The sequence below is a fragment of the Aedes aegypti genome, chromosome 1 (assembly GCF_002204515.2).
Source record: "Aedes aegypti strain LVP_AGWG chromosome 1, AaegL5.0 Primary Assembly, whole genome shotgun sequence".
NCBI lineage: Eukaryota > Metazoa > Arthropoda > Insecta > Diptera > Culicidae > Aedes > Aedes aegypti.
In genome coordinates this window covers 64,375,267-64,385,508 of record NC_035107.1, presented here as the reverse complement: position 1 = coordinate 64,385,508, position 10,242 = coordinate 64,375,267, and the positions used below count along the sequence as shown (strand labels likewise).

The 10,242-nt window shown below is 38.7% G+C and overlaps 1 protein-coding gene across 1 annotated transcript; it reads right to left on the bottom strand.

Annotated features, from left to right (window-relative positions):
• Positions 1 to 4,230, bottom strand: LOC110674206. The gene is made up of 3 exons (XM_021838259.1): positions 1,940 to 4,230; positions 1,521 to 1,828; positions 1 to 1,198 (listed from the first exon to the last, which is right to left on the bottom strand). The coding sequence occupies exons 1-3, from the start codon at positions 2,478 to 2,480 to the stop codon at positions 713 to 715; spliced, it is 1,335 nt and encodes a 444-aa protein (XP_021693951.1). The 5' UTR covers positions 2,481 to 4,230; the 3' UTR covers positions 1 to 712.
• Positions 4,231 to 10,242: the final 6,012 nt, after the last annotated feature.

The following is a 10,242-nucleotide window of genomic DNA, read 5'->3' as shown; positions in this document are numbered from 1 at the left end:
TCATGGAGGTTTCACTGTATACTGTTTTGATTATTGTGTCGAAAATTTCAATTTAGTCAAATTGTTATTTCTTTTAAACTTGTAATTGAAGAAAACTTGTAATATATGTTAAAATTAAAGTTTCTGAGTTCCAGCTCACCAAAGTCGAAAATCGAAAAATTTGCAAATCTATTGTCCAATACTGTACTTTTCTATATACAATACAGACATGTCTCTTACAACACAATGCCATCTATCAAAATTTACCAGTCCTCATCATACCACGGACCATCAGATTCAAATACGAAGCATAATCGTAAGGGACCTGAATGTGCATATTGCGTTTATGAAAGAGAAATCTCGAAAAAGAGTTAGAATATACTTAAGGCTTTCTGAAAAGCAAAATTTAATTATCGATTTATCGTATTTCGCAAACAAAATTTGACACATTTCATTTTGAACCTACTCGGTTTTCGCTTTTAAAACGTTTTATTTTCGGATTCACAAAACTACGTAAGTAAGATTTTCAATTTTCGAAACCTAAATACTATTTGAATGTATTAATGCGACTTGATTGCATACAAGTTTTACGCGATGTACACGACGAAAAAAAGGTTTGAAAAAATAATCGAGGAATAATGTTGTATGCTGGGGTGTGTTTGAATATATTTTATATATGTTCGAGGGTTTATGAAGGGTTTGTGAAAAAAACATTCAATCATCAAACAGTGATCTAATTTCTTTCGACTTCTTTCCAGTTGTAGGCCGTCGCAATAGCCTGCGGGAATAGAGCTTTGTTCAACTTTACTAATAGTATGTTGGTTAATGTATCCTCGGCGAGTTTGGTGCGAAGGTTGCTCAACACTAGACCAAGAACACTAAAGGCCCTTTCTACTGAGACCTGGTTTGATGGTGTGGACAACACAACCATGGCCACAGCATACAACTCGGGATGTGTTGTCTTACGTCGCAACCAGTGGTCCCAAACGTTGTAGTTAGAATTCTGGCGTGGTTCCAAGTCCAGTGACTGTAGTTGTTGTAGAAACTTCGTCTCGCTGGGTTCTCCATCAGTATTGACAGAGCCACCGTACATCTCAGTGAGATACTCATCAAAATCATCATTTCGTTCGGACTCTGACAGAGATTCGTTCCTTGTGCTTGAAGTGGATGCTGGCGATTGTAGTTGGCGAATCCGCTGCCATGTTTCGTTGATGTACCCCTGGAGATTGGATTCAAAAATGAATTAATTCAATGACTTATCTTTAAGGCCCAAGTAGAAATGGAGCAAATGGCAAATGAAATGAAAAAGCATTTTGCCCTTGAAATCAACAAATCGAAAAAATAAAACGCACAGCCTTATTTTTGCAAATAAAACTGCTGTTTTCATTTTCTTTTCAATTTGTTGATTTTAAGGGCGGAGACTACTATTTCACTTTTAAAAATTTGCTCCATTTTTATTTGAGTTAGTCAATCAATGGTGAGTCAATAGGAACAGTTTGTTAACAAACATGAAAAGTAAGATTGTTTGAAAAATAGATTACCATAATTTCCATTTTCTCCTCAGGTGAGAAAAACTTTGATCCACGATAGTTGAATCGTGGATCAAGGAAAAGAGCCATTTTGAAGGCCCTTGATCCTCGAAGGGTTGTTAGCCTTGTATTGAGCGAAGTAAGCAAGCCAGGAACGAATTGATTACCGGTGACCTTTCGCACTTCGCTTATGGCCCTTAGCCAAAGCATGTAAAAGTCAGGCAAAGAAACATGCTCCGCTTGCATCCTCTTGGTACAGATGTACAAAGGCTTGAATGCTTCATAGTAGTCGTCTATGAATTTCCAATGGTTGGTAAGATCTGTGAATATTGAAAATGTTTCACGTTTAGAGTGTCATGCATGTATGGTTATTTGAGACTTTCATGTGTTTTTCATGGTGTGCTTTTCTGAAAAGATTAAGAGATACGTACCAAGCTCTGGAAACTGAGCAGCCAGTTGTTCGAAGAAAGTCCTCTGAGTTTTAAATGCCTCCACCATTTCAAAGATTCCACCCCATCTGGTTTGGCACCAAATTTGAGGATGTGTGGCATTGTGGTGGTCAAAATTTGTCTGGTACTTCATGTTTTTTGATTTTCTCGCCAGTTCAGTTAGACCTTTTACGCTTTCGTGGGACTTGTTCACAACATCCAGTATCGACAGTTGCAGAGTGTGCACCGCACATCTCACGAGATTGATGCGCTCCTGGAATTCAACGCACAGTTCAGCGGAAATATCGCGTTCCGGTTCATGGTCATCTGTTGTCTTCTCAAAATCCTCATTTCCATCATCTAGTTTCTCCAACAACGCTTGCTCCAATTCTTGGCGTAACTTTTTAACAGCTGCCACCATGTTGGCCCCGTTGTCTACTGTTACCGAGAAAATATTTTCAATTGGCACGTTGTATTCAGCTAATGTGTCCAATATTTTAGTTTTAAGAAATGCCGCGGTCTGACTCTGTTTGACTTCGACCATCCCTAAAAAATGTATGTATTTTGTTAGTAGTGCATATGTGATCTATTTAGAATGCGTCAATAGTTTACGTTAAGCTTTCTGGCTGATTTTTCAGAAGTTTGGCAGCTGATGACTCATACGTAATTTTTTATGTTACATAAAGTTACATAATGTGTAACAGAGGGTGGGGGGGGAGTGTATCTTCATTGATTTTAAAATAATGGGTAAGACGGATTAAGATGGGCACCCCTCAACGCCTAAGGTATTTCACAATTGTACTTAAGTCCCGAAGTTGTTATCAATAGTTATGTTCCCATAAAATAAACACAGTTTCAGCAAAAAAATGGATCTATGGTGAAGCTCTAAAAAAAAAGTTGAAAGTATGTCATCGCTATCTGACATTTCCACAAGGGGTAAATTTTGCATTTTGTTCAGACCTTTAGGAGCAGTAAGTATTGTAAAAAATAATATCGGTTGGAAAAGTTCAACTACCAAGGGGAGAAAATTTACGCTTACTACAAAGTGTCCATAATGAACTATACTTTGACTATGCATGGCTCCGTCGTTTTTCAAGCGATTTTCAATTTATTTTCCAGCATTGGAATCAGATATTATTCATGATCGTTATCCTTTGAAAAGTTATTTATATACATAGTATACCCAAAGTTATTTAACAAAATTTACTTCCTCGTTTTACTTGTTTAGGATTTATGGCATAAATTAAACAATTTATTATTTTTAAGGTGATAAATTATAATTTTCAAATTTGTTTTACTTAAGAAACAACAAAAAATTGAAAGTGGTAAAACTTGACCCTGTGATATGTAGTTCTTTGTACATGAATTTGATTGTAGAAGCTCAGCGAACATGCTTAAGCAAAAATAGTTTACGCTGAAAATATCTTTCAATTAGAAAACTACGGAAAACTTCATTTTTTTTAAACTGTTGATAAAGCATAATTCAAAGTGATAACTGGTGATTCTTTCGACCGAATCATATTTGCTGAAGTAAGTGTATTGAATATGTTTTTGCAGAAATATATTTTTTGTTTACTCTTCAAATTTATTTCAATTTCAAAACTACAAAAACCCTATTTTTAAATTAAATATCAATAAATCAAAATTTGAAGCGATGACATCTAGTTTTTTCGCCATAAGTTTTTATTATAGCAGTGAACTAAACATGTTTGGGTAGAAGTAGAAATTTTTGATTGCTTTCAAAATTTATTTTTATTGAATAACTACATAAAAGGGCTTCTTGCCAGCAAATCATAAATTAAAACATACATGTCTTATGCAATCAAACTCAGGTCGAAAAACAACATATCATCACTTTGAGCTTTGATTTACAATAAAAAAATGGTGAAATAATAGGATGTTTTCTAGCTCTTTTTTTTTTTTTTTTGGTAAAATCAATTTTGAGTTCTATTTAAAATTTTTATTTTTCTTCAAACATGTTCACTGGAAATCTAAAAGCAAATTTTTGTCAAAAAATATATTATAGCTTTGCATTTTGTTTATGGGCCAACAATCTAAAACCTTGTGTTTCTCTGACGGTTAACTACACTATATTTATGAATTATTAACGGTTTTACATAACAAGATTTTTAGTAGTTTTTTAGGTAAAAGGTATTTTGAGTGTTTCCCAAATTTTCTATTTCTACTCAAACATATTGACTAGACTTCTATAATGATATTCATGTCGAAAGAAAAAAATATAATAATATCATTGCTTCAAGTTTGAATTTACTAGCGAATAGTTTAAAACAATGAGTTTTTTTTTTAATTTAAGGTGAAGATGCAACGAAGCCAAAGTTCAAATTTTTAAGAGCACGGATCTGGAGAACCAAACATCCGTTTGAGCTGAAAATATAATCGATTGGTCACCATCAGCTAGTGACCAATCGATTAAGTTTTCAGCTTGAACGGATGTTCGGTTCTCCAGATCCGTGCTCTTGAAAATTTGAACTTTTCGAAGCCAAAGTTCAAATTTTCAAGAGCACGGATCTGGATTCATCTTCACCTTAAGCAAAATAAATTTTGAGTGGTATTAAAATTTTATTTTTCTTGTAGCTAAATGAAATTTTAAGTATAATCAAATTTATATAATTACGGTCCTTGTACAATCAGATTTAGTACTTGTTATCGCTTTGGAATTCAATTTATGTGCAAACAGGTATTAATATGTATAAGTTTTTCAGTTTTTTTAGTAAAATATTTTTTTAACGTTTCCAAAAATAACTATTACTCACCGTATATGCTCACTAAATTTATATAAGTTCATGCCAAACGAATGATATTACATAGGCCAGGGGAAGTGGTTCACCTAGTATGAAATAATAGCAGAGCAAAGGTAGGTTTTGAAGGAAAATTTAATGAGCTTGATTACATCTGTTCAGGTTATATTCATAAAATTGAGCCGTTGAATAATAGTGTCTCATCTTTTACTTGCATTCCTAATAAAATAAAAATGTTCATATCTCCAAATTAAGAATGGATTCAAGTTTCTTTTTTGCTGAAAATATTCAGCAAAATAAGGACTGTTCATTTTATAAAGTGGACACCTTGTGCATGCTGTATTTTTTAAATTATCATTGAAATTTCAATCGGTTTTCTGTACATAGTTCGACTAGTATTTTACAATGTTGTGATAATAAAAATTCTCCAAAATAATTAAGTTTCACACGAATATGGAACAACGATTAGAACGGTCGATTTTTGGAGGGTATCAAAATCAATGATTGTTAGAAATAGGCTGGAAAATTCGACAATTCATGTTTTTTATTTTGAAAAAAAGCTTGTTCTTCAAAAGCATTTATACTTATATCATAGTCGCGAGAACTTGTACGCCCAATGCTAAAATTACTGTACTTGGGCAATGGGCAAACAGGTTGCGGTAGTGTGTAAATTTCAAACACGAACAAAAGCGATGAGAGCGCTGCGGTTGGTAGATTGATTACATACCACAGACACAGTACAGTGACATCTGTTTATCTGTGATGCAATATTTGCGTTTTTTTTTTCCTAATAATATTACACTTACCGAGAGTACGTATTACTACTTTTTCCCCATGGGCGTACTGTACATTCACGCCAAGAATGTGCCGATTGTGACAGGATGCAGAGTCCACCTTCAGGCAAATAAGTTTTTCCTTCATCTCATCCTTCAAAATCTCTTTCACTCGCTGGGACATAATCCGCAGATGTTCTTTGACGGTTTCCCTGTTCAACGTGCACCCAACAGCTTGGCAAATAGGTTCCAGCAGCAAGCGGAAGCCGTCCCACTCGAAACACGACAACGGCAATCCATGATCGGTGACCAACCTGACAACCGCTTCGATCAGTAGCTGCAAATCAATAGCGATGGGGCGTTTTGCAACAACCCGAGGTTTCTTAGGAGGTGGTACATAATCCTTCAGCAATCCATTGGCGTTCGCGAGTTCGCTGTGCTTCAAGCGGAAATGTCGTATGAAGTTTCCCGGGTCATACTTCGACTGCACATAATTGCATCCTCCGTTCGGTTCTATGTTGCAGCGGGCTTTATCGTCGTCTCGTATAATGAAGGACGCAGCAATCTCCATCATGGACCGTTTTCTTTTCAAATTGCTTGAAGTAGAAGCCATTTTTCGCACAACACTTTAAAAATTCCACAAAACAAGACCGGCGTTCCGCGTGAAAATTTCACTAGATTAAAATGAATTATGACTTTAGCGGCTCGATGCACTCAATGACATCGCGCATGAACTGAGACGTTTGCGGATGAATGTAACAAAAAGGAACATCCAAATGAAAATGATGAATGAACTCAGTCCATTCATCATCATCGAAAATGACAACCCTGATAGCCAAAACAAAGCAAGCGAGAAGATGAACTTGGTATCTCGTCGTCGTGAGAACGAAGATGGAGAGAGGAAATCATTGCAACTTTGAAAGCCCACACTGATATTATTTTGTTTTCACATTCAATTTGTTTCTTCAAATATTTGCAACCCTGACCACCAGTCCAACTTTTTGTTGGCGTAGACGACCCTATTGCCAACATACGCGAGCACACCCCTGCATATATGTGACATTTCTTAATATTACTAATACATCAACATTTATGTATTCTAAGAACGATAATAAACAGTATGATTTATTCCTTCGCCATAGTAACAGCTCCGCACTTTATATATCGGTATCGTGATAATATCGCTTTTTCGACGGTTTATCGTTCTATATTCCTGAACAGCCAACAGGTTATGGGCGCCAATATTAATTCTCGAAACCATTAGAATTTTTTTTTTTCGGTCGAAAATATCGTGATTGTTCGATCAGTGATTACCGCGAGTGGAAGAAAATAAGATGGCGGAACAACGATTACCAGGATTCCCACTCACGAAGCTCAATAACCATAATTTCCAATCATGGAAATTTAAGATGGAGATGATGTTAGTGCGTGAGGAGCTATGGCACGTGATAGCGGAGGAAAGGCCTGATCCAGTCACTGATACCTGGAAGAAGGCGGATGCGAAAGCCCGAGCCACAAAAGGTCTTTGTATGGAGGATAATCAGACAAGCCTGATACGGAGTTGTACCTGCGCAAAGGATGCATGGAAGTCCTTGAAAGATTACCATGACAAAGAATCAGAAGTCTACCTGTTGAAAAAGCTTACTCGTCTTGAGCTATCGGAGGACGGAGACATGGAGCAGCATCTTCAGAGTTTTACGGATCTAGTGCAAAGGATTGCGGATGTAGGTGATGAGGTTCCACCGAAATTGCAAGTAGCTCTTTTGTTGTGTTCACTTCCGGATTCCTATGATTCTTTAGCAACCGTTTTGGAACAGAGGCCAAGAAACGAGCTTACCATCGATTTGGTGAAGTCGAAACTGCTTTCGGAAGCCGAGAAACGACGTGCAAATAAAACACTGCTTCTTCTTCTTTCTGGCGTTACGTCCCCACTAGGACAGAGCCTGCTTCTCAGCTTAGTGTTCTTATGAGCGATTCCACAGTTATTCACTGAGAGCTTACTATGCCAATGACCATTTTTGCATGTGTATATCGTGTGGCAGGTACGAAGATACTCTATGCCCTGGGAAGTCGAGAAAATTTCCAACCCGAAAAGATCCTCGACCGGTGGGATTCGAACCCACGACCCTCAGCATGGTCATGCTGTATAGCTGCGCGTTTACCGCTACGGCTATCTGGGCCCCGCTGGGAAACACTGCTGGATCAAGTGAAAAGGCACTGCGAGCGGATTACTGGAAAAACCGTGGAGGTGATCGAGAAGTTGGCAAGGATACACGGGCATGTTTCCATTGCAAAAAGCCTGGTCACATTAAGCGGAATTGCAGGATTCTTCAGAGAGAGCTTTCGTCTAGTCAGGATTCCAGCCGAAAGGATGAAGAACTATGTTCGGGATTGCAGCAGAAAGAAACGGCGAAAGCGAAGCAGGCACAAAGCGTAATGGAAGGTCCAATTGCTTCCATGACTGGTCAAGGAGAACTGTCTGACTGGTTTGTTGATAGTGGCGCATCTCGTCACATGACAGGTAACGAAAGCTTTTTCGCTGAGTTGAAATCCACGATTGGTGTGAGTGTGTTGTTAGCCAACGGAGAGAAGGCAGAAGCTAAGGGAATTGGCAGTGGTTGTATTGTCGGAATAGACAGTGTTGGTGCTCCAGTTGACATACAGTTGAATGACGTTCTATTTGTTCCAAATCTGACCAGCGGATTGATAAGTGTTAGTGCACTAGCAAGAAAGAAATTCTCCGTCGATTTCAGTGCAAATCAATGTGAGATCAAAAACAAAGCAGGCATTGTTGTGGTTGTTGCTGATCGTTGTGGAAGCTTGTATCGTTTGTGTACCCCGGATCGAATGCTGTGTGATCAAGGAAAAGGAATGAAAATAAACTCGAGGAAAAGCCGTGTTACGAATAAGGTTGAAAAGGCACAGAAAAGACTGGATGTGGTGCATATTAGTTTGAGTGACTTGATGGTAAACACGCCTAGTGGTAACAAACACTATCTTACTTTTGTTGACGAGTTCACCGGAATGACTTTTGTTTACTTTCTCCGGAAGAAATCAGACGTGTGTTTCAAGATGATGGAATTTATTGACTTTTGCAAGACGAAGTGTGGTGAAATGCCGAAAATGATCCTGCAGGATGGTGGAAAGGAGTTCATGGATACCGATCTACAACGTGTTCTAAACAACGAAGGAATATCTGTATCATTTTCACCTCCGCATAGTGCTGTGGCGCAAAAGAAGAGTCGTTATTTGAAGAAGATCGCGGAGTGTATGTTGATTGATTCTAAACTTGATCGGAAGTATTGGGGTGAAGCTATATCGACAGCAACGTACATTCAGAATCGATCGACTTCCAAATTCAAGAGCATTAGCTCTTTCGAAAGATGGTTCGGTCAGAAACCGAATATTGGAAATTTCAGGAGATTTGGTTCAAAAGCGTTGGTTCGCATTTCGGCCACCATGCAAGAAAAAGCGTTAATTTTTGTGGGATATTCCAACCAGAATCAAGCATATCGATTTCTGGATCTGAAGAGTGGAGGCATATTCGTCAGTCCTAGCGTCAAATTCATGGAGGGAGCTGGAATCAAGCGTGGTCATCCTCCTGATGAATGTCTGCAGGAATCGATTGTCATATTGGAGCCTTTGATTCCTGATGAAGAGCGATTAGTGAGACAGGAGGAGCTATCACAGCAACGAGTTCGGGTGAAGCAGGTGGCAGACGAATCTGTCCACCCAGAGGATGATCTGGAATACCAAGCAGATGATACATTGAGTTTCGAATCATGTGAAGAAGTTCTCTATAGTGACGATCAGGTGCAAACTGGAACTGAGAAGGCGATTGAACCCCAACCCGATTCGTCTCGTCCAGGTAGATCTACAAGGGGAGTTTTACCAGCACAAAGATTACGTCGTCAGTCCGTTTCCTAAGAAACAACAGTAACCAGTTGTACTTCATGATGATATTAAGGCGTGCTCTGTGGATGAAATCTAGCCATCTACAGCACAATCCAACTGACTGCATTTTTTCGAATGATCTGTAGGATCAACGCAGGGATGTTTTCGCGAGGAGGAGTGTTGGCGTAGACGACCCTATTGCCAACATACGCGAGCACACCCCTGCATATATGTGACATTTCTTAATATTACTAATACATCAACATTTATGTATTCTAAGAACGATAATAAACAGTATGATTTATTCCTTCGCCATAGTAACAGCTCCGCACTTTATATATCGGTTTCGTGATAATATCGCTTTTTCGACGGTTTATCGTTCTATATTCCTGAACAGCCAACACTTTTGCTGCCTCGCGTTCCAGGCGGGTGTACAGGTCTGCCACCTTTTCAAATGTTCGGCCAACAATGTCATCCACGAAGCAAACAAATTGACTGGATCTTGTAAAAAACGTACCCTGGCTGGTAAGCCCGGCTCCGCATAACACCTTTTAGCGCAATATTGAACAACAGGCACAAAAGTCCATCACCTGGTCGTAGTTCCCGGCTGCACCTAAACGAGCTGGAATGTTCACCTGGAACCTTCTCGCAATTTGGCACACCTTCCATCGTTGCTCTTATCAGTCTCGTGAGCTTCCCGAAAAAGCTGTCTCGTCCATGATTTTCCAGAGCACTGCACGGTCGATATTGTCGTATGCCGCCTTGGAATCGATGAAAAGGTGATGCGTTGGGACCTGGTATTCACGATATTTTTGGATTATTTGCCGTACAGTAAAAATCTGGTCCGTTGTCGATCGGCCGTCAACGAAGCCGGCTTGAT